At 46.3% G+C, this 23749-nt stretch overlaps 2 protein-coding genes across 2 annotated transcripts in view; both read right to left on the bottom strand.

Annotated features, from left to right (window-relative positions):
• The window catches only part of LOC147618197 (uncharacterized), a 31523-nt gene extending 15160 nt beyond the window's left edge, over nucleotides 1-16363 (bottom strand). Inside the window, exons 1-2 of the mRNA XM_086774629.1 lie at nucleotides 15925-16363; nucleotides 15373-15566 (exon numbers count right to left, since the gene is read on the bottom strand). Coding sequence (XP_086630755.1) covers nucleotides 15423-15566; nucleotides 15925-16317 — 537 coding nt within the window. The 5' untranslated portion in view covers nucleotides 16318-16363 and the 3' untranslated portion in view covers nucleotides 15373-15422. The remainder of the gene's footprint in view (nucleotides 1-15372; nucleotides 15567-15924) is intronic.
• LOC147618198 (uncharacterized) lies at nucleotides 4059-4616 on the bottom strand. The gene has a single exon (XM_086775203.1). It carries the CDS (start codon nucleotides 4614-4616, stop codon nucleotides 4059-4061), a length of 558 nt encoding a protein of 185 aa, XP_086631329.1.
• Nucleotides 16364-23749: the final 7386 nt, after the last annotated feature.

A 23749-nucleotide genomic window follows, 5' to 3' on the forward strand; every position in this document is an offset into this window, starting at 1 on the left:
CATGGCCTACCCATGGCTGGTGGGTACAGCCAGGGCCTTCATGGCCCTCATGGGGGTGGTTCCACACCATTCCCATGCCCACACTAAGCCCTATGGCCTGGCCCCTTGTTTTAAACACTAACTACTCAGTGATCTGGCATCCGGTACCATACCAGATACACAGAATCACTGACATCATTCTAGAGGGAGACTCACAGCGCGGACTGGCACTGTTTCATGTGCAGGACAGTGCGCACCTGACCTTGGACTCATGTGCAGGACAATGCACACTTGACCTCAGACGACTGAGATGGATCCCTGGCTGACTCGTCCCGGACTGGGCTCACATGGGACCAGTTCACCATCCCAGGTCCTGCACCTTCTGTACAGAAATGTCTAACATTTGAGCAAATCATTCTAGAGGGAGACTCAGCGCGGACTGGCACTGTTTCATGTGCAGGACAGTGCGCACCTGACCTTAGACTCATGTGCAGGACAATGCACACCTGACCTCAGACGATTGAGATGGATCCCTGGCTGACTCGTGTCACCAATTGGCCGACCATTTGGTCCATTCCTAGTTTTTTGCGTCTCGTTCACTTGAGGCCAGGCCAGTGTCTCGTGTGAAGAGGCCAGTATTTTGCTGACATGGACGGGAGCCAGACTGGTGCCACCCGTGTGTTAGCAGGATGGTGTCGTATGGACGGGAGCCAGATCAGTGCCACCCGTGTATGACCTGGACTGTGTTCGATCCATGGGACTGTCACGCCATGGAAGAGCCAGTATTCGTGCCGTGTTTTACCTATGGGACTGTCACACCTAGGGAAACTCGTGCCTGGAACTGTGTCTTACCTATGGGACTGTCACTCCATAGGAAGACCAGGATTTTATGTTTTTATGTCGTGCCAGTTTTGTGCCGACAGATATTTTGTACATGTTCCATGAACGGGAGATATGTCCATGTTACTTTTTGCACATGCACACATGATTTGCATGCTTGAAACTGTTTTCGCATGACATGTATTTGTGTGTTTGCCTGCTTGACGTGTTACTTACTGAGCGGGGACGCCTGCCAGTGAGTCGTGAAGTCTGCCCTGTATTCTGACGAGTTTCAGTGCATGTGAACAGGTGGTAAGTATATGGTACACGTTGTTTTAATGTTTTAAATTCTAACCCTTTCATTTATAAGGTTAGGGGTTCACACTTATTTAAAAGTGGGCACCCCCTTTGGGCACCCACTTTGGGGCCAAGGTGGGGAGCCTCACTTTTAAGTGAGTGTGGGGGTGGGCATGGCCACCTACCCCCACTAATCCCCCACATGCATGCGTGAGTATCTCTAAGGTTAACTTCACTTGAATTTTAATTAAAAGAAATCTCTCTCTCAAGCGGGGGGGATCCATCGCTTCTTCCTGGCGTTGCTACATCACCTTTCGTAACTTCCTGGCGGCTGGAGTTTTGCTACGACTTGCTGCTGTACGGCTGCTCATCCATTAGGCGACTGCCTGCCCTGCACAAAGACGGCAGCACCTACTATTCTGCCAGCTGCGCCTGCCCCTCTACAGGCGGCTGAATCTTATTGCAGGTGGCTGCGTTGAACTCTGCAGGGGGGCTGCTTATGCTGCTGCTGCCTGCGCCAAACTCTCTACAGGCGGTTGATTCTGCTGGCTGCTGGCTGCGCCTGACTCTTTACAGGCGAGCTTCTGCTCCACGCATGCTGCTGCTCTTCACAGGCTGTCTATCTTAAGGCGACTGCACTTCTATACTCCCCTGCTGGCGGTTATAAACTAAACTGGTGGCTGTGCTGGATATACTGTGGGCTGCTCACTACACCACAGGTGGCTACTCCTACAGCCAGGTGTTGCATCTAATCAGCAGGTGATTACTACTACGAGCTGTGCTGCTGTCTACAAGGGCGGCGTATACCAGTACTAGCAGACGACGCTGCCCCTTGCAGGCGCTTGTAGTGTTCATCTACAGCCAGGTGACTACATCCCTGATATCCTCCACTGGTAGCTACACACAGACAGATACCTCGGGTATACCATATTCAAGTAAGTGATTTTCAGATTTGAGTAAAGTATTATATGTTTAAATCTGGTAAAAGATTCGTCCCGCTCGGCCTACACCCGTTCGGTGCCGGGTTGTCCAAGCTATATGGGCGAACCTCGGTCCAAAGGTGCTGAGATCGGGAGAGCCAGGCGTTAGTACGAGAGCGCCTGTCTGTGCGTGGTCTCGGAACACCAGTGTGGCGCTCTCCGCGGAGTCCAGTGAAAGCACAGGACCGTAGCGATTGGACCACACTAGTGGTCGATCTGCTTCGAGCTTCTACATCGAGATTCGAGCTACTTGTTTGGTACTGTTTTCATATGTACATGGACATTATCTGGTTCTCAAAACCCATGGAGCATTGTATTCTTTAAATACTCCCAATAAATATATCATATATTGAGGGGGGGGTCGGCCCGTTCCGGCCCCAGTGCTGGTGTCCATTTTCCATTTCATTTCATTTAAATTTCAAGTTGTTTTAAAGTTGTCCATTTCAAATTTGTGGTTTTAAAGTTGTGCTTTTAAGCATGTGGGTGTCCAACGGAGTCCTTCCCACTTGACGGGATCGGTTTCAACTCGTCCCGGACTCGGCTCACATGGGACCAGTTCACCATCCCAGGTCCTGCACCTTCTGTACAAAAATGTCTAACATTTGAGCAAATCAAGCACAGTTGAATTTGCTATTTCACTCTCACCATCCGTCTGAGGATGATAGGCTGATGAAAAACTCAACTTGTGCCCATATTATCAAACAATGTCTGCCAAAATAAACTGGTAGTCCGAGGATCTCTATCCCCCACAATAGACTTGGGCATGCCATGATGTTTGAAAATCTGAGCTAAGAACAACTTTGCCATGTCCTCACAGAAATAAAGTGTGCCTGTTTTCTAAAACGATCTATAATAGTCCATATAGCATCATTTCCATGTGCCGATTTCGGAAGATCCATAATGAAATCAATAGCAATGCTTTCCCATGGTTCCTGTGAAATGAGTAAGGGCTGAAGCAAACCAGGTGTCTTGTGTTTGTCAAACTTGACTTTCTAACACACTATGCACTCTCGCACATAAGCTTCAATATCCCTGCGTAGAGCTGGCCAAAAGAAATATCTTTCCAAAGCCTGTGTAGTAGCCAGAATACCACGATGACCAGCATAAGGCGGAGCATGACACTCTTCCATAACCTTTTGGTGTAATTCATGCACTACTACACAAATACGATTCTGCATCATCAAAAATCCATCTCTAATCGAATAAGATGGAACAGCAGTACCATGATTCAAATCAGCCCAAATAAGCTGAAAATCTATGTCGAAAGCATACATATCTGGCATCCCTGATAAGTCCTGGTGGTAGGCGGTAGTTATGGCATGCACTTGTGGCCTGCGTGACAAAGCATCCGCCACCAAATTCTTCTTTCCCGGGGTATGCAAAATCTGAAAATGAAAAAGCTAAGAAAGTAAAGTGTCGAATGAATCGACGATAGTACAAGCATAAACCAATAAAGCTCCTAACTTGATGCACATTCTGCAGTTCTGACCAATCCTTGATTGCTTGAATCTTTGCGGGATCCATGCGTACTCCATCCTTGGAAACAATATGCCCCAAATAGTGAATTTCAGACAAGAAGAATTCACTCTTCTTCCCATTGATGAAAAGCTTATGTTTCCTTGGCTCTTCAAGAACAATGGCAAGATGCTCTTTATTTTCATCCTCATTCTATTGAAAGTGGCGGGAGCATTCGTAAGTCCAAATGGCACAAATACTCATATAATCCAAATGATGTTCGAAAAGCCGTTTTGTGCACATCTTGAGGTACCACTCGAATTTGATGGTAACCACTCTTAAGATCAATGCGAGTGAAACAAGCAGCTCCCTCAAGTTTATCAAGAATATCATCGATTCAGGAAATCGGAAACCTGTTCTTGATAGTAATCTTGTTAAGGACCCTATAATCAACACACATCCTGTATGTCCCAACCTTTTTCTGCTCAAGTAAAACTGAAGAACAATAAGGTGAAGAACTTGGTCTCATCAACCCCTTCTCAAGTAAATCTCCTGTTGGGCAGCACTCACCCTATAAGGAGATCGGTTAGGAGGAGAGCTCCCAGGGATTATGTCAATACAATGATCCTCTGGTCTCTCTGGAGGTACATGTCCTGGAAGTGAATCGGCAAAACAATCAGCATATTCACTTAAGAAATCAATCTTATCTTGATCTACGGAAGCTACAGCATCATGCTCAACATTATCACATACAAAGACCAAGTAAGAACAAGCTGATTTCCTTATTGCCTTTGAAATAGATATATGGCTTACAACGGGTATGGTACTCCCAGTAGTACCCGCATCAATACCAACTTCCCTACTCCTATGAGTAAACATAACTTTCTTTTCTTTGTACAAAATCTTGGGATCCAAACGGTAATGCCAAGGCATCCCAAGTAACACATCACATCCTGTAAGTGGTGCCACGAGGAAGTCTTCATGATCCAAATATCCCTGAATCTGTTTGCGAAGCTTCCCAATGATGGGAGTGACCTTAACTTCCTTGCCCTCAAAGGCAACATCTGCATGAAAGTCCATGCCCATTCCTCAGGCTTTAACCCAAGAGCAAGAGATGTATGGATATGAAGTTATCTGTTAAGGCATTATCAAAAAGGAATAAAGCTATTTGGTCCTTTAACTTGCCCCAAGCTTTGCATAAAATCCTGCTCTTTGGTTCATGTGCAATGTTACCCTGAACATCGGGTATAACATTCACACTTGGTTTGGCATCCTACACATTATTCTTTTTGAGATTCTGGGGACATTGAGCTTTCATGTGATCTTTGCTCCCCATGAGAAACACTTCCCCTCTCTCATGCAATCAAAGATATACTGTCTGGACAGCTTAGGATCATCCTTTTTAACCCCCGGCTTCTTTTCTGAGCCCCCTTTTGCATCCTTGGACTCATAAGACATAAAGTCAGGTGGCTGTCCACCCTTTTTCTGCTCATTTCCAGCTCTAAATTTTCCCTTGTATGAGCTGAATTATTGTCTTTTTGATGCTCCCTTGCCATGCAACTCCTCAGAAATAGTTGCTAAGTATATGAGCTCCTATAAAGTGTTGTGGGGGTACCCTGCAAGGCTCTTTTGAATGATTCGTTGTGCAGCCCTGACTCAAACTTTCTTTTCTTCTTGTTCTCACTAATCATCATGAAAGGTGTGACCTTGAGAAGAATCCGCCAAAACTTTGAAACATAAGAAGAAACGGATTCGCCTTCTCGTAATAAAAGGGTCTTCACACGGGATCATCGCTCGCTGAAACCCCCCCCTGCTCGAGCCTATTGCCCACCTTTGCCATCGCCTTCGTCCCTCGCCTTCGCCCCTCGCCTGCCTGCCTTCGCCTGCGCCCTCGCCTCTCCTTCGTCCCCGCATAACTTAAACACTTGTAGGACATTGAGACTGCGGTCATAACCTACGGTGTACAAACACACTTGCCTTTGCATAGCACTATCTACCACTTAGTCTCACTTTGACTAGTCTTTACTCGCTTCTTTTAGCACTCTTTAAAACTCTAATCGGCCTATCACTTGCATGCTCACGTGTGAGATTGTCATTTCTGGTTTTTTTTCAATAAAAGGCTTTAGTTGTCTTCCATTGTTTTTTGCAGCTTTTGTTTCTACCACGCCCGAGGACGTGCGCGATTTAGGAAGGGGGGAACGTTCACTCACGAGAACACGGATTATGGAAGGAGGTCAGAAGCAATTAATGCGAGAGAGCGGGATTGTAGCCATGGGAACATAAAGACGCACATAATTTTTTCATATTTTTGTGCCGAAGTGCAATGTAAATCGTTTTAGGCCAATGTGGGTTCTAAATGAGAGTTCTAAGTGTATTAAGCAAGGCTCACTTTTAGGGTTGTCCGCCCATGTGTGAAAGAGGCCTAGGGTTAGGGTTAGTGACATCTCTATAAAAGAGATGTTAGCTAAAGAAAGTGGACGTTTTTGGCCATTCTCATAAGCTATTGAGTGAAACTCTTGAGCTCTCAAGCTATGGCAACTCTCTAACTCTCTCTCTATTGTACTCTAATGAGCATCAAGCTCCAATGAGTATAGCTCCACTTCATTCTCTTAATCTGTTTTAGCATCATTGAAGTAGATTAATCTATGATTAGTTGAATGCTTCTTTCTTTCTCGTGTATGCTGCATGCTTGTAGTGTGTCGCGCCCCCCCCCCCCCCTCCGCGTCCCGCCCCTGCCCGCCTGCCCCCTCTTCCTTTCGCGCCCCCTGCCCCCCCTTTCGCACCCGCCTGCCCGCCTACCCCCGCCCCCCTTTCGCGCCCTTCTCCCCCCCCTCCCCCCCCTTTCGCGCCCTTCCCGCCCCCTCCGCTGCCCGCTCCCGCTCCCTCCCCGCTTCCCCTCGCCCCCCCCCCCCTTTTTCTCTCCTCTATCATTCGCCCCTCGTTTTCGTGCAGCTTGGTTCTTGCAGGACCCTCCGTCTCCGCTTCGCCCTCGACTCAGCTTCAGACTCTGATGGAGGCCCCTCCCGCCTCACCTCAGAGGGCCTCTTCCGCAGCCCCCTCGCCCGCCCCTGAGGATACCCCCATCAGGCTTTCTCTTTTGCCAGAAGAAGAAGCGAGCCTCGTTGCAGAGGTGGAATGCCTCCAGGTACATTCCACCATCTGCCGTATAGTTGGCACCCGCCCCAGCAGAGGGGAGATCCGGGATCTTCTCCAGACCCGCCTTCTTGCAGATATGGGCAAAATCTTGGACGTTCAGTTACTGGGCCGCGGACACTACCAGATTGAGTTCGAGACAGCCCAGAGCGTGGCCCAGGTCCTAGCCATGAGTCCCCTTGACATTAGGGGCGCTCGGGCCTTCTTCAGACATTGGCAGCATGGTTTCGACCCAGCAGCGGCCGAGCAAGGAGAGTGCCTATTCCATGTCACAATTTGCTTTCCTAGACTTCGCCGCGAGTACCTTCCGCTCCTTTCCAGGATAGGATCATTGGTGGGCTCGATGCTTGGACTGGCCCCACAGCAGCTTCAGTGGTGGCTAGAGCATCTGGCCTTCCTTCGGTCAGAGTTTTGGTTCCTGACATCTCCTCCCTTCCGAAGGTCATTCAGTTACCTAGGATGGGGGGGGGGGGGATGGAACGATCAGAGAGTGGAGTTTTCGGGGCTCCTGAACCAATGTTTTATATGCAAGCAGGTAGGCCACCTGGCCAAGGCCTGCCCTCGCAGGAGTTGAAACCGGCCTCTGGTAGAAACCAAAGTGCGGTAGACTAGCAGTCACCCGTCCACTTGTAGTCTAGATATGAAAACAAAATAGATTGGAGCTAGAGTGCCCCAAATCTGAAAATAGAACAACACCTGTTGGCCCCAAAGCTTGGCGCCCCTTGCGGTATTTCTTTATTCAATTTCAAAAATATGTAAGGCTGAGTACACCAAAACCAGCCAAGAGAATACACCTGTATGTCCAATCTGGCAGCCCACAATACCTCTTAGCACAGAGGATTTACACACACAGATCTGTGTCTCAAAGCAACACTCTGTGCTTCCCTCTGATCAGCCTTTGCATTGGGTGATTGGGTTCTTTTGCGCTTTGAAAAGGCTAGACTCAAGAAGATGAAGGGTAAAGAGCGCTTATTCCCTAAGTTGAGCATGCGTTATTATGGGCCTTTTCAGGTATTGGAAAAGATTGGTGAGGTAGCCTATCGTTTGAAGCTACCAGATCACTGGAGGATTCACAATGTTTTTCACATGAGTCTCCTTAGACCTTTCCGTGGGGATGTGCCTGAGGATGTTATCAGATGAGGCTCAGCCGAAAGTTGAGGAACTTGATGAGGTTCTGATTCCAGAGCAGATACTGGCACATAAGGAAAGAAAGGTACGAGGTAAAGTTTCCCGTCGCTATCTTGTGAAGTTCAAGAACTATTCACCGATGGATGCGAAGTGGATGGAGGACAGATTCACCTCAGGTTTTGCAGCTTTATCTCGATGCCTTTGAGTTAGAGCCGACTCTTGTTGTGGCTCATTCAGGTTCAGCAGAGCATGGGTTTGGAGCATTGCCTGATGCTCAAGAGGGGAGTAGCACCTCCACTCCCTTGTTACAGACAGGCTCAGATGACATCTAGAGGTCGCTTGGTGCAGTTTTTATCTCACCCGAAGGTACTGTTGGCTGACAGTACATCTGTTTATGGGACTTCTATAATATATGTGTACTAGTCACATGGGATGTTGTGGTTGTGTATGGTTCACAGTGGTATACAACTTGGACTACTACTACGCCATTGGTTTGCAGTAAATGTTGATACATGTGCATGACTTAGAGAGATTGGGACGCTGATCTTGCCATATTGTATATTTCACTTTGGATATTTTGCTGTATCACCTGAATGCAATCGAGGACGCTTGCCATTTTTCAAGAGGGGGGTATGTTATGGCCCTATGAAAATGGAACAGCACAAGTGTGGGCATGGTGGTTGCTGAGTCAAAATATTAAATGATTCACATGTGGGGTGCCCGGACAGAGATAATGATGTGTGGACATCCCTAGGTGTGAAGGGGGGAACTAGAACATTAATATTTTAATATTATATGTGTGGTTGCCCCTAGGCCTTAGTGGCCCCTAGGGAACTTTAATAATTATTAAAGTTGGGGCCCTAGGACAAGTTTGGGGAGGGGGCAACTCCACTTTTGGAGTGCATGCCTCTCTCTCTTGACTCTCTCTCTAGCTTTTGGGGAATCGTGCAAGCCTAAGCGTGAAAGAGAGGAGTGGAACAGTGACGATCTGCGGCTTTCTTTTGCTTCTGCTGAGTTTTCTGGAGTGCCAACTTAACTCTCCAATAAGCTTCATCCATGTTTTCCACATACTGATCAACCTCAAAGATTTTATCCTTTGTGTGCAAAATGGGTGGTACCTTCTTCCCTCCTTCCACAATCTCAAAAGGCGCCTTGCCTCTCGAGGTATGTACAGTGTTGTTATATGCAAACTCCACCAAAGGAAGATACTTTTCCCATTGTTACTTGTGCTCTGACACATAACACTTAAGAAGATCCAACACTGTAGAGTTAGCCTCTTCTGACTGACCATCTGTTTGTGGATGAAATGACGATGAAAACTTGAGAGTTGTATCCATGTTGTCAAACAACCCTCTCCAGAACAAACTCGTCATCCGTGGATCACGGTCACTAATGATAGAGGTAGGCAAGCCATGATACTTGAAGATGTTCGCCATGAACAACTTCACCATATGATACACTTTGATCGTCTTACGCACGGGAATGAAATGAGCCTGCTTACTGAACCTGCATATGATAGTCCAAATGCCATCATTGCCCGTTTGTGTCCGTGGAAGATCAAATATAAAATCCATGGCAATGCTCTCCCAAGGTCTATCTGGAATAGGTAAAGGCTGTAATAACCCTAGTGACGCACCTCTTTGGACAGCCCACAACAATACTTCTCTACTTGCTCAGACAATGGCACTGCACGGTAAGAAGTCACTGGGAGTAAAGCTTCCCAAAACTTCTTGTTATAATCTTCCAAATTTTCACATTTTGAAGCATCCAACTTGTGCCATGCAGTCATAACATCCACCTCAAATGTAGATGTGAGCCATACGGAAGAGAAAACCTATTTAAATTGTACCCAAGTAGTGGGTGCTATACCCTGCAAAAGAAGAGTAGACCACCATTGCAAAGCATTGCCTTTGAGAAAAGTGGCAGCTTTCCTCACCTTAGAGGACTCTGTGTAATTCCCACCAGAAAAAGCAGCATCAAACTGCTGTAAAAAGGTGAGTGCTTTAAGTTTATCTTTGGCCCCACTGAATGTATCAAACTTCACAGCAGCTCCCCCTTCCTTATAATCTTTCGCCTTACCCATAGGCGTTAGATTATCATATGGAAGTGGCTTCGCAAGATTGCTGCCCCCAACATTCATGCCCATCATTGGGTCAACATTACCCATTCCCACACCTGGCATGCCATACATTCCAGCCATGTTTCCAAACATTCCGTTATGCATACCTGGCTGCATGCCACCATACATATTTGCTTGCATTCCAGGTTGCATGCCCCCAAACATATTTCCTTGCATACCGGACTGCATACCACCATACATATTCCCCTGCATACTAGGCTGAAAATTTGCTCCAAAAGGCCCTGGCATACCCATGCCTCCCTGAGGGTAACCCCCAGTCATGGATTGGAACACAGAGCCACCACCAAAATAACCTGGATGCATATTCTGCTGAGGAATAGATGGCTGTCCAAAGAAGGAACTCTGAGAGTTTGCACCATAAGCATGCTGCATGTTCGGAAACTGGCCAAAAGATGGATCCTGTGGGATGGCACCACTATGACCCTGAGGAAGGTTCTTAGATCGCACCTTCTTCTTCTTCTTTTCGGGCTCTGTACGGGATCTCATAAATTCAACAAACTTCTCACTTTGTGTGAGCTGCATAAATACATCCATAACACCAGCCAAACGATCTTCAAACCGAGCATCATCATCCTCTTTACCAAGTACATCTTCTGGCTGTGTTACATCCTCATAATGCTCATCATCTGCAACCTGTTCTCCTGCAAAAATATCCTCAGATGCATTTCTCTCAGGAGAGGTCTCTTGCTCTTCCTCTTCATGATAAAAGTACTCATCCTCTGTGTCAGACATATTGCTGAATTTTTCAGCGATGGCTTTCCTCGAGGCAACCACGAGCTCACCCCCTTTAGAAAGTTGATGATTGGTCCCGGCAACGGAACCTTGAAACCGGCCTCTGGTAGAAACCAAAGTGCGGTAGACTAGCAGTCACCCGTCCACTTGTAGTCTAGATATGAAAACAAAATAGATTGGAGCTAGAGTGCCCCAAATCTGAAAATAGAACGACACCTGTTGGCCCCAAAGCTTGGCGCCCCTTGCAGTATTTCTTTATTCAATTTCAAAAATATGTAAGGCTGAGTACACCAAAACCAGCCAAGAGAATACACCTGTATGTCCAATCTGGCAGCCCACAATACCTCTTAGCACAGAGGATTTACACACTCAGATCTGTGTCTCAAAGCAACACTCTGTGCTTCCCTCTGATCAGCCAAGTCCATTCAGCAGGACTGCCTTGAGCATACATCTGGCATATCTCATGCACATGGTTCAACAACTCAGCACAACATACATTCACTGTCCCAATCTCTGTTTCCACCCTTTTCAATCTGCCATACCCCTCCTCTCACAAAGGGCCAGATAGAACAAATCTGCAACAGACATAAGCCAATGGAAAGAAAGACAGATGAACAAGTTCAGAGCTTACCAAGTCAGTGCGTGATCCTGCACCCGGGGAACAGTTTGTACCAGTCTGCACTTGACAGCGACTGTCTGTACTCTTTCCCTTGCAATCACTTGTTCTCAGCACCAACCAAACTCTTGGAAAAACTCTGTGTGCAACTGAGGATGCTGTACCTGTCCGTACAACCTCTGCACACCTGATTGAATCTGTCTGTACAGAACTGTACGGACAGTACTACTGTCGCCTCAGTTTACTGGTGCACCTGCTGTATCCGACTGTACCTGATGGCACAGTTCTGTACCTGCAGCATAGCCACCTGTCAGCAGTTGTACAGATTCCTGTGCCTTCTGTCCGTACGGTTGTACCTGCAGTACAGCCTCTGTCTGAGCCCACAGTTCAGCCTGTACCTGCTCAGCCTGTCAGCGCCACCTGTACCAGCAGTGAAACCTACAGCAGAGAAGACAGCCATACTGTACTTGCAGTCGTACAGGGCTGTACGGGCTGCACACGTGGACTGTACGGCTGGTTTGCACAGAAAAACAGCAGCAAAAACCCCAAAACAGCAGTCGACCAGCAGTCCCATGATGCTTCTCCTCTCTTCCACGCTTAGGCTTGCACGATTCCCCAAAAGCTAGAGAGAGAGGCATGCACTCCAAAAGTGGAGTTGCCCCCTCTTGTCCTAGGGCCCCAACTTTAATAATTATTAAAGTTCCCTAGGGGCCACTAAGGCCTAGGGGTAACCACACATATAACATTAAAATATTAATGTTCTAGTTCCCCCCTTCACACCTAGGGATGTCCACACATCATTATCTCTGTCCGGGCACCCCACATGTGAATCATTTAATATTTTGACTCAGCAACCACCATGCCCACACTTGTGCTGTTCCATTTTCACAGGGCCACTTGTGCTGTTCCATTTTCACAGGCCCATAACAGGAGACCCCGACCTTCACCGCATCAGTAGACCTCCGATGGCCCGTCCACAGATGCGGCTCGGCAGGCAGCCTCCGGGACACCTCCTCAGCCCACAGAGACCTCTGATTGGCAGCCTGGACAGGGGCGCCATAGAGGGAGACAGCCACAGCAGCATGCCCAGAGACCGACGCAACGGCAGACAGCCTCAGCATCATTGGGTTCCAGTGAGGAACAGCTTTCCAGGAGGAGACCCCAGCGCAGACTGAGGATCAAGAGATGCCAGCGCCCCCCCCCCTTCACCTCCACCCCCCCCTCCCCGCGTCGCTTCCACCCTCGCCTCCTCCCGTTCCCGCTCCCGCATTTTCAGCGTCTCCTTCCCCACCCCCTTCTCCCCCCCCTCCTCCCCCTCCGCTCGTCTCAGCTCCCCGGGAGGCACTGGCGGTGCTCACCTGTAGTCCGGCGGGCACTGAGCACCGACCTTGCTCGTGTACCACAGAGGAGACCTACCATGCCGATTCATGCTTCACGGATATCCTCTATCCGTAGTCGGCTGAGTAGTCTCGACACTAGACAGCGCTCGGAGGCTTTCGACTACTCCTTTACACGCCTATTTGGAGCGGAGGGCCCCCATGAGCCAGCACCTATCAGAGTTCACGTGGTGATACTTCTGGCCCGAGGGGAGGAGGCACTTGATTCAGCGGTGGCTTCTCCTTCCCTCTTTGCGGCACTCGCGACCGAGAGTGGACTTAGTCGCTTGGATGGGGATTACTCTCCATCCAAGCCGCTTGCGAAGGCCCGCCGTATGGCTAAGACAGCCTCCACCTCAGCAGGTCATCCATGAGGATCGTCTCATGGAATGTACAGGGCCTTGGCGGTGCACACTATGTACATTATCGTGGTTGCTTGAGGCAGGAGCTTCAGAGATGCTTGGTTGGGGGCAATATTGATATTCTGATGATGCAAGAGCACCATTTGAGTGAGAGCAGGATTCGGAGATATGGTTCGGTGATGCCTAGTAGATGGGACACTTTTTGGTCTGCAGGTTTTGGCCCCTTGGGTGGGGAGTATGTATGGTCATTGCGGATGCATGGCGGTAGGCCATTGTGGATCGCGGGGTCATTGTGCCTGGTAAAGCGCAGTATGTTATTCTGAGGATGCACGATGAGCACATTGGTGTGCTCAATGTCCATGCGCCCAATCATGCTAGTGCCAGAGCAGAGTTTTGGACCCTTGTTACACATGCATTGCCCAAGGCCGCACATCGGTGTGTAGGGGGAGACTTCAACATGCTTGAGGACCCGGCCAAAGGTGGGAGGCAGTCATGTTACAGTGCACGGCATGGAGCTTGCAGCTTGGGACCGATTTTGTATGACACTGCAAATCACTGATGCATGGCAGCATGAGGTTTTCTCCCGTTCTCAGGACAGTCTTAGTTTTTCTCGGTCGAATCGCCGGCAGGGAGGGACTAATCTATCACGGATTGATCGCTTCTATGTGGGCGACAGGTTCGGGGAGCGTGGTGGCTCCGTTGGCATTCTCGCTAGCACCTCTTTCTCAGACCATGTGCCAGTTATTTTGACTCTTGAGGAGAGGACACGGGAGACCAACTTGCAGTTGAGGATCCCAGAGAGACCCCAGTCTTTTTGAGGACATTGAGAGGATATAGCACGATAGCCAGAGCTCTGACCTCGATGCAGCAGGCCACTGTGCCCAGGGGCTCATCGAGCTCAGCTCTTTTTTGCACGCTACAGCCTTGACACGGCTAGGAGAGACACAAGAGCGAGAGCGTCGCTTGAGACGTAGTCTTGCTTCGCTCCAGCGCCTTCAGGAGCAGCAGCCTACATGTGAGTGGGTGGCGTCCCAGCTGAGCCAGGCACGCCAGGAGGTTAGAGAGGCAGAGGAGCAGAGACACGAGTTTTACTATCATCGCCAGGCCTCTCAGTGGACTCAGCTTGGTGATAGAGTGACTTGGGGGTTTTTTGAGATCACCCGACCCCGCCATGCTCGAGCAGGAGTACGCCGGCTCAAGAAGCAGGACGGATCGTTAGCCACTGAGCCCGAGGAGATTAGAGCTATTGCCACTGAGTTCTACAGAGACCTGCTTTCAGCGGAGCCAGCCACAGAGGCACGTGATGCTTGCAGACAGATTGTGTGGGCCCATGTGCAGAGGAGGGTCACAGATCGTATGCGCACAGTTTTGGGTGAGCCCCTTTCAAAGGATGAGCTTGGTGAGGCTTTGAAGGCCCTCCCGCGTCATAGTTGCCCTGGGGAGGATGGATTGACACCTGTCTTTTTTATGCGCTACTGGGACCTTTTGGGGCCAAGCCTCCGCAGGGGTTTTCAACATGTTTTGGACACTGGGGTGATGCCACAGAGTTTTTCAGAGGGCTTGATCTTTCTTATCCCCAAGGGGGGGTGAGTGTCAGATGATATTCGGCAGTGGAGGCCTATTACAATCCTCAATACTGTCTACAAGGTCCTAGCCAAGGCCTTGAGTTTGAGGATCCAGCCCTTCCTTGGGGATTTGATTCATGCTACCCAAACAAGATTTGTCAAGGAGCGCAGTATCCTTGACAACATTTTCACCTTCTGGGAGGCAACGGCCGGAGCTAGATTTCTCGGCGAGGACTTGGTCGTTATGCTTCTCAGTTTTGAGAAGGCATACGATAGAGTCGACTGGGTTTTTCTGGAAGGCACTATGCTTCGCCTAGGTTTTGAGCCAGACTGGATTCGAGGGGTGGCGGCTCTATATTCCACAGCTCGTAGCCAGGCATTCTTCAGTCTATTATGTTCCACCGGGAGGTGTCCATTGGAAGGACCAATCATCAATGCCCAATAAACATTCAGTTGTAATCATCAATGCCCAATAAGCACAGATATACAGTAGGATATAGAGCTACTTGTGTGTGCTTGTGTTTAAGTTCCACTGCATTATTCTCTCTCTACCTCTATAAACATGCACAAGTACTGCACATGATGTGACTGTGGTACCATTTCTGTCAAATAGCAGGGTGTCCTCTGTCCCCAGAGCAAAAAATTGATTTCTATATGCACATGCACACGTGCACAACTCACCCAGACACATACACACACACAGAGAGTTTTCTCTTATACAAAAAAACACTCAAGCATAAGCCCTTACATACATCTGCTTAGAAGATTACCTTGGCTAATAGCTAACTGGGAAGAGCAAAGTCTGTGATGCAGCAAAAGTTCATTCCTCTCGTTTTGGGCGATTTCGTGTCCCTACAACATTAATACTTTCCGCAGGTTCACTTTTCTCTGTGCTTCCATCTTCTCGACTTCTATTATCTGTCAAAAGCCTCCGAGGATTGAATCTCCTCTCCAACTCCTCAGCCTGCATCAAGAAAGTGGGGGGGGGGTCGGTCAAAAAGACCACCTCAGAACACATGGGCCCACATGACTAGAGAAAATGCAAGAACCCTAAATTTACAGGGTAAAACCTAGCTTTTGAATATTATATGGATACCAGGAATCGATCCCGATAGTTGCTAGTAGGCAGGCAGGGTCTAAACCCACTGGGCTAGAGCCTGCTGGCAAAGGCTGGCTTCTCGATCCAATCTTTTACACTTGGACCCATATTATCATGCAGAAAAACATGCAAAAAGAAATGCAAATAAAACCCTAATTTTGTACGAAAAAACATGGCTTTTTCAACAAATCTTATCCTTTGTGAAAGGGTGGGCGGGCCATACCTCCTCCCTAGCTTCTGCTTTGATTCTGCGCAGCAGGAGCTTTCCTGCGAGGACCGCACCACCGGCGAGTAGGAGGGGTACCACGATAGAGGCAACGATGGCGGTGCGAGTGGCGGGTTTAGGAGGGGGCTTGGATGTCTTGGAAGCAGCCCTAATCTCCAAAAAATGCCTCTGTTTTCCTTCCTTCTTCACACAAGAGGAGGCCAAATCCCCACCAAGCAGAAACCCATTTGCAGTGACAAGCTGAATGGATAAGAATGATGACGAGAATGCTCGCCTCTGCAAGATTGCAAGTGTTACCGCTGCTGTTTTGGTTGGTGGGCATTGTAATGGTTGAGCGGAAATGCAGTGTAGACTAGTGCTCTTCATTGTAGGTGATAAGCCACAGTCCATACCAAAAAATTCAAATGGCTATGCAATAAGTGTTAACATCATGCATATAAAACTCCTCTACCGCTTTATATACTACGATAACGTCATGCATATATAAAACTCCTCTATCGTTTTATATGTATTGAGGCATGGCATGTGCTTTACAAACCGGGGAAAAAGGGGAAGAATCCAAATAATAATAAAAAATCTCTCTCCCATTCTCATGAACTTGTGGTAGTAAATCTCGATGCGCTTGGCATCCCCCCCTCCGTGGAGAGTCCTTAAAAACGGTATAGTTCTAAACATAGCTTTTAAGCCTTCGACCCTCCTTTTACGACAAGTTGGGGAACCTTTGATCCCCCCCTTATCCATCTCCCTACCCACTCGACAAACCCATTGAACAGTGTGTAAACACCCAAAACCAGTTTTAGAGACACATTTTCTTTTTTAAAAGATGGGGTTTACCTGGTCTCGCTAACAATTGGTGCAAGTTCGAAACCAACTACACCACCACACACTTTCACCATGTGGATTTTTGGGGAACCTTTCTATCGCAAACAAGTTTGACTCAAGCCTAAGTGTCAACCCAATCTTTCTACCTATAACCTAGGGTAGATCGACACTAGGAGTATCCTCCCCATACCCATTCCAAGAACAAGAAACATGCACAAAATTATGAAAAAAATACCAAGATGTGGTGAATCATGAAAACTGAAATCGAGCATCCATTGATATGCCCCCTCCCCCACACTTTCTCTTGTTGTTCTTGTTTATACAATCAATCCTACGTGCTCCCCCATGCATGTTGCGCATGTAAATGTTTGTAAGATACTCTTAAACTCGAAGATGTAGCATTCTTAGGAAATGTGGCTATTCATTATGTTTTCAAGAGAGTCTTGGAGATTTTCAAAAGGTGTTATGTATCAGCTAGTCTTCCATATCATGCCATGCTCCAAATAGCATCATGTATACATAACTACTCTACCATTGTTGGCTCTACCTATCTCTCCTTGTCTTTATATTCCAATTGTGTGTGTTATGCATACATAACTACTCTACCATTTTTGGTGATTCTTAATGCTACTCATATGTGTTGTTATATTTCATGACATGTTCCAAATGGTTATGACTTAGTTTAACTCCATGCATACAAAACTACTCTACCATTGTTGTCGCTCTTTGATACACTCTTTTGAATGTAGCAATGTCCAGGATGAATCGGGCTAGTTGCTGCCCTTCTTCCTCAACACTCTTATCTTCCTCTGCTAGTATTGGATCTTCTCTAATGTATGCAATTTGAGCAGCGTTGGATTGTTGAAAGGTGCTTGCACCATAAAAAGAGTGTAGGAACAAACCAATGTCGTGGGGCTTTGCCCAACCATACTCGGGAGCATAAAGCAGCTCAACCAAGAAGCCAAGATCCCATGACCTAGCTCACAATTGCATGGGCAAGGTGTGTCACTCACCTCGTGTGAATACTTATGCTCGAGATTCTCGTAGGAGACGATGTTGCCGCGCACAGCACTCCAAAGCTCCACTCTGTTGTGTCGCCACACCACACTCCAAAGGAGGCTCAACCCTCCTCACAGCTTACTCTCTCACACTCACTCTCTCACAGGCAAGTAGGTAAGCACGCATAAGAGCTCACAAGCAAGCAATAGTATAGATAGTAAATAGAGAAGAAGAGCACTCTATTGAATTAGCATAAAGGAATGAGTCATGAGAGTTGCATTTTAAGTTTTGTAGGTGACCTCTAGGGTTCACACTCTTGGGCGGCAGCCAAAGTTAAAAGTCTAGTCCTCGGGCTCATTTGGCCACCCTAGCTAGTGTAAACACCTATTCTAAAGCTAGCACTCTCCACCTGAAATCCCATGGTGCACCTTTGAGTACCAACACGACTATGTTTTGATGTGATTTGCAGACGACACAAAGCGACTTACTAATGCCAAGTCACTTTGTGACGTCTGTAAATCGTATCGAAACATAGTCATGTTGGTACTCAAAAATTTGTGGAATAAGTCGTCTGAGCATGCCAGCGCAAACGGAATTGCTAAAACAGGCCGTTTGTGAAAATCGATCTCAAATCCTCCAGGAAAGATGCTTTTTCATGAAATCTTTGAAAGATGCCAAATGTTTCTTGTTTTCATGCAGGGTAGCACACACATAAAATATACTTTTAAGTGAATTTCACACATTTCGGCACCGTGGCCCAAAGGTGGTGAAAATGATGTGGTGGCCAACATCGATGCCATAGAGGTCTCCGGTAAGCCCCCATCTTGATGTAGATTCCGTCCTCGGAATATGTCAATGAAGATGTGCAAGGCTGATGCTGGGTGCATATTAGCAGCGTTGGGATTATCGAAGGTCTTGGAAGGTCTGCAAGGTAACATGGTACAACTAGTAAGGTGCTCTTATGGAAAATAATTAAAATTTAAGCATAATGCAAACACCTAATCAAGTAGTGAGGAAAGTGAGACTAGTCAAAATTCTCTAGTTAAGACAAGGATAATACTAAGGGTGGTCCAAATTTGATCTAAACTAAGATGGAGCAAACAACATGCCTTGGGTTATGACCTTAGTCTCTACACTCTGTCACTTTGGTGAAACCATCTTTAGCTATTATCTAGCCTCATAAATGAAACTACTAAGTGATTATTATATGCGTTTGTTTTTATTTTTTATTTAATAAGAAGATAAAAATATAAAAGTAGGGCACCACTTTGCAAAGACCCAAGTAATGGCTCAGAGACCTCATACAAGAGTATCTAAGAAGCACTAAGTACCTCTACAACAACGATGGTTTTTCCTTTTTTTCTTTTTAAAAAAAGCTATTTATTGATAGGTTTTAGCCACAAGGTCCCATTACCATGGAGATCAAAGCTACAGTCTCAAGGCTCCATCACTAAGGGCCAAAAGTCCTACCTAGATCGTACATGACGATGGTTATCTTCTTGTGGGTTTTTTTTTTGGGTATTGTTGCTTAGTTTTTTTTTAATAAAAAAAACTAGTTTCACTTTCACAATTCACCTAAAAGGCTATATTCTAACTAAAGAGGGCACACTAAGGAAGGTGGAATACTTGGCTTATATAAACATATGCTCTTTCTAATCATCTTTTTAAAAAAAATTTAATGGTTAGTTGGATTTTTAGTATGTGTATAGGTGCTATATTGTTGTACATGTTAGTGCAAGCTATATTGTCATGGGTTAGCCTTTTCCAACAAGCTCCCTCTTGATATGGACATGAACTTTATCAGAGAGCAAAATGTGGAGGGTAAAAGTAATGATATTAGCATAAGTCTCCCCTTCCTACTTTCTATCATACCTTGACCATACCTTGACCTTGTAGCAGGTATTGTAGGTTTTTGGTAACTATTCCTTCCAACTATGCTTCATCAATGTTTATTGACTAGGAGTGCCCTTTGTTACTTGTCGTGGGGCATGTCAATTGCCAACTTTAATGGCGGTAAAGGGCTCTCATAAGATCGGATGGAGCTTATGGGTTCTCCCTTATAGATGAGCAATGGAGTTGATACTTGTGGCAAGGCAATTCGTACTTGCGTAGTGGGTTGCTCTAGGGAAATCAATGGGGTTGGGGATTGGATAGCCAACAATTGTTTTCTAACATTTTGTGATGTAGAAGCTTCACCATCAATCACCATATCTCATGTGATAGGGTTTCTCTTTGGGATCCAGACTTGTTTGGGTGTTTGGTGGTGAAGGTTTTTTTAACAATAGTTTTCCCTTTGTTGGCATTTGAGCTATTGAAGCCTTTATCCATACTGATTATTAACCACACTAGTTAACATCATTTTTCAAGCATGGTTATGCTTCTTGTAACCACGCTTGAAAAATGAGAAAAGATATTTGGGATGACCGAGCTTACGACTTGTGTAATGTTAGTCGTAGGAATGAGCCTAGATGTACATAGAGCTAGGAAGCCAATTTTGGGCCCCCAATTGTAAATGGGCAACTGGCCATCGTAAAAAGTGAACTCATGTATATAAGTGATTTAAGACATATGAAAAGGGACAATTCCATTTGTCACAATTGAGTCTTGCCTTCTCTCTCTCACTTACTCTCTTGTGTTTATGGTTGTAAGCTTGTGTTTGAGAATGCTTGCTTGATTGTGGTGTATGCATGGAGTGGATGGTGCTAGTCTAATCTTCTCTTCTCTTCTCCCGTCTCTTGTCTCTCTCTCAAGATCCCTCTTGCACATGCACATCTCCCGTCTCTTGTCTCTCTCTCAAGATCCCTCTTGCACATGCACATTGGCATTGAGTGGAGGTAGAGCTTTCCATAGCCCCCTTCTTCCTTGCTCACTACCTAGCTTGTGGATTTCCATTTGAGTGACACAAGTGGAGGTGGAGTGAGCCCCTAGTGGCCTCATATTGGAGACTTAACCCTCATTAGGGTTGGCGAAGTGTAAGTCTCCAAATCTACCCTTGTATGGCATCATTCTCTTCTTCTGTCCCTCTCTTGTACAAGGTAGTATGTTTTGGTTAACATCTTTGGCACCGTTATCGGGGATTTGCATTTAGCTTAGGGTCCTCCATACATTTTCACTTACTAGAGCCATCACATTGCCCAGTTGGAGTGCAAATCCACTGGGGTGGTTGCATATTGGATGTGTTTGTTTGTTTGTTGTTTGATTTTGTTTTACTCTTGCCGTGGAGATCAATGGAGCATGAGGAGCGTTGTAGTCTTCATTAGATGCGGGAGACACAAGTAGGTGCTTAAACCTTGCTCTTAAAATTCATGCAATTTTGGCATTGTCAAGTTTTACACAATTAGCTTAATCCTCTAATTAATCTTAGGCAATTAGGTTCCTTAGGCATTCTATGCATCATTGGGTAGCTAGAGACTAGCTCTAGCATCCTACAAAAAGGAAAACTCAAAAAACATAAAGGAAGAGCTCAAATCATCAAAAATCAGAGGAGGAGAAGAGGTAAAATTTTCATTTTGTCTGCCTTTTGAGAAGCGTACGCCCATACCCTTCTTAGTGCCACGGTTGTGTCTTCTTTTGCCACACCCGTGTCATCCTCCAGAGCAAATCTTCCAAAATCAATTGCATTAAAATAGGCAAAGGGCAGTTAAAGGGAATAAACTGCATTAACTAGGCTTAAAGGGCATTAAACAAGGGGTATAAACTGGGTACATTTGTACTGTCAGGGAATATCAGTGGGTAGTTGTCAGCACCTATACAATTAAAGATCTCTCCGACTTGATTAGCATACAGCCGTACCTTTAGAAGCATACGCATGTTCCTTCCCTAAAGACACGCCCGTTCCTTCTACCTCGCCATGGCCGTGTCTTCCTTTTCTTCAAGCGCACGCCAATTTCTTTCCCTCAAGAAATGTCCGAGTCCTCATCCTTAGAGTGTACACCCATTCCTTCATTTTTCACAAGTGGACGTCCGTACCCTTCTAGTAGCCACGCCCGTGTCTTACTAGAAGCGTATGCCCATGTCTTCAATCCTGCAACACCCGCTCCATTCCCTTACCTGGAAGCGTATGCCTGTGTCTTCATCTGAGCATATGGTTGTATCTTCTTAAAAGCGTACGGTCATACCTTCCTTTCAAAAAAAATTGGGGCGAAACGACCCTCGATGATATAAATTCTCCTGACTCTCCCTCAATCATAAGATCAGACCCTTCGGCCAACACATCGTGGAGCCAAACGGTGTTGGTCTTTCATAGCACCAATGAAAGTGAGGAGCATCCCACCACAGGATACGTTACTCCTGACTTAGAGACAGGAGGCTCAGTACTCCTGACTTTTCCAACAAGCTCCCTCTTGATATGGACATGAACTTTATCAGAGAGCAAAATGTGGAGGGTAAAAGTAATGATATTAGCATAAGTCTCCCCTTCCTACTTTCTATCATACCTTGACCATACCTTGACCTTGTAGAAGGTATTGTAGGTTTTTGGTAACTATTCCTTCCAACTATGCTTCATCAATGTTTATTGACTAGGAGTGCCCTTTGTTACTTGTCGTGGGGCATGTCAATTGCCAACTTTAATGGCGGTAAAGGGATCTCATAAGATCGGATGGAGCTTATGGGTTCTCCCTTATAGATGAGCAATGGAGTTGATACTTGTGGCAAGGCAATTCGTACTTGCGTAGTGGGTTGCTCTAGGGAAATCAATGGGGTTGGGGATTGGATAGCCAACAATTGTTTTCTAACATTTTGTGATGTAGAAGCTTCACCATCAATCACCATATCTCATGTGATAGGGTTTCTCTTTGGGATCTAGACTTGTTTGGGTGTTTGGTGGTGAAGGTTCTTTTAACAATAGTTTTCCCTTTGTTGGCATTTGAGCTATTGAAGCCTTTATCCATACTGATTATTAACCACACTAGTTAACATCATTTTTCAAGCATGGTTATGCTTCTTGTAACCACGCTTGAAAAATGAGAAAAGATATTTGGGATGACCGAGCTTACGACTTGTGTAATGTTAGTCGTAGGAATGAGCCTAGATGTACATAGAGCTAGGAAGCCAATTTTGGGCCCCCAATTGTAAATGGGCAACTGGCCATCGTAAAAAGTGAACTCAAGTATATAAGTGATTTAAGACATATGAAAAGGGACAATTCCATTTGTCACAATTGAGTCTTGCCTTCTCTCTCTCACTTCCTCTCTTTGTGTTTATGGTTGTAAGCTTGTGTTTGAGAATGCTTGCTTGATTTCTGGTGTATGCATGGAGTGGATGGTGCTAGTCTAATCTTCTCTTCTCTTCTCCCGTCTCTTGTCGCTCTCTCAAGATCCCTCTTGCACATGCATATCTCCTGTCTCTTTTCTCTCTCTCAAGATCCCTCTTGCACATGCACATCTCCCGTCTCTTGTCTCTCTCTCAAGATCCCTCTTGCACATGCACATTGGCATTGAGTGGAGGTAGAGCTTTCCATAGGTCCCTTCTTCCTTGCTCACTACCTAGCTTGTGGATTTCCATTTGAGTGACACAAGTGGAGGTGGAGTGAGCCCCTAGTGGCCTCATATTGGAGACTTAACCCTCATTAGGGTTGGCGAAGTGTAAGTCTCCAAATCTACCCTTGTATGGCATCATTCTCTTCTTCTGTCCCTCTCTTGTACAAGGTAGTATGTTTTGGTTAACATCTTTGGCACCGTTATCGGGGATTTGCATTTAGCTTAGGGTCCTCCATACATTTTCACTTACTAGAGCCATCACATTGCCCAGTTGGAGTGCAAATCCACTGGGGTGGTTGCATATTGGATGTGTTTGTTTGTTTGTTGTTTGATTTTGTTTTACTCTTGCCGTGGAGATCAATGGAGCATGAGGAGCGTTGTAGTCTTCATTAGATGCGGGAGACACAAGTAGGTGCTTAAACCTTGCTCTTAAAATTCATGCAATTTTGGCATTGTCAAGTTTTACACAATTAGCTTAATCCTCTAATTAATCTTAGGCAATTAGGTTCCTTAGGCATTCT

Source organism: Cibotium barometz, chromosome 35 (assembly GCF_041138505.1).
Source record: "Cibotium barometz isolate CiBa-2024 chromosome 35, ASM4113850v1, whole genome shotgun sequence".
Taxonomy (NCBI): Eukaryota; Viridiplantae; Streptophyta; class Polypodiopsida; order Cyatheales; family Cibotiaceae; genus Cibotium; species Cibotium barometz.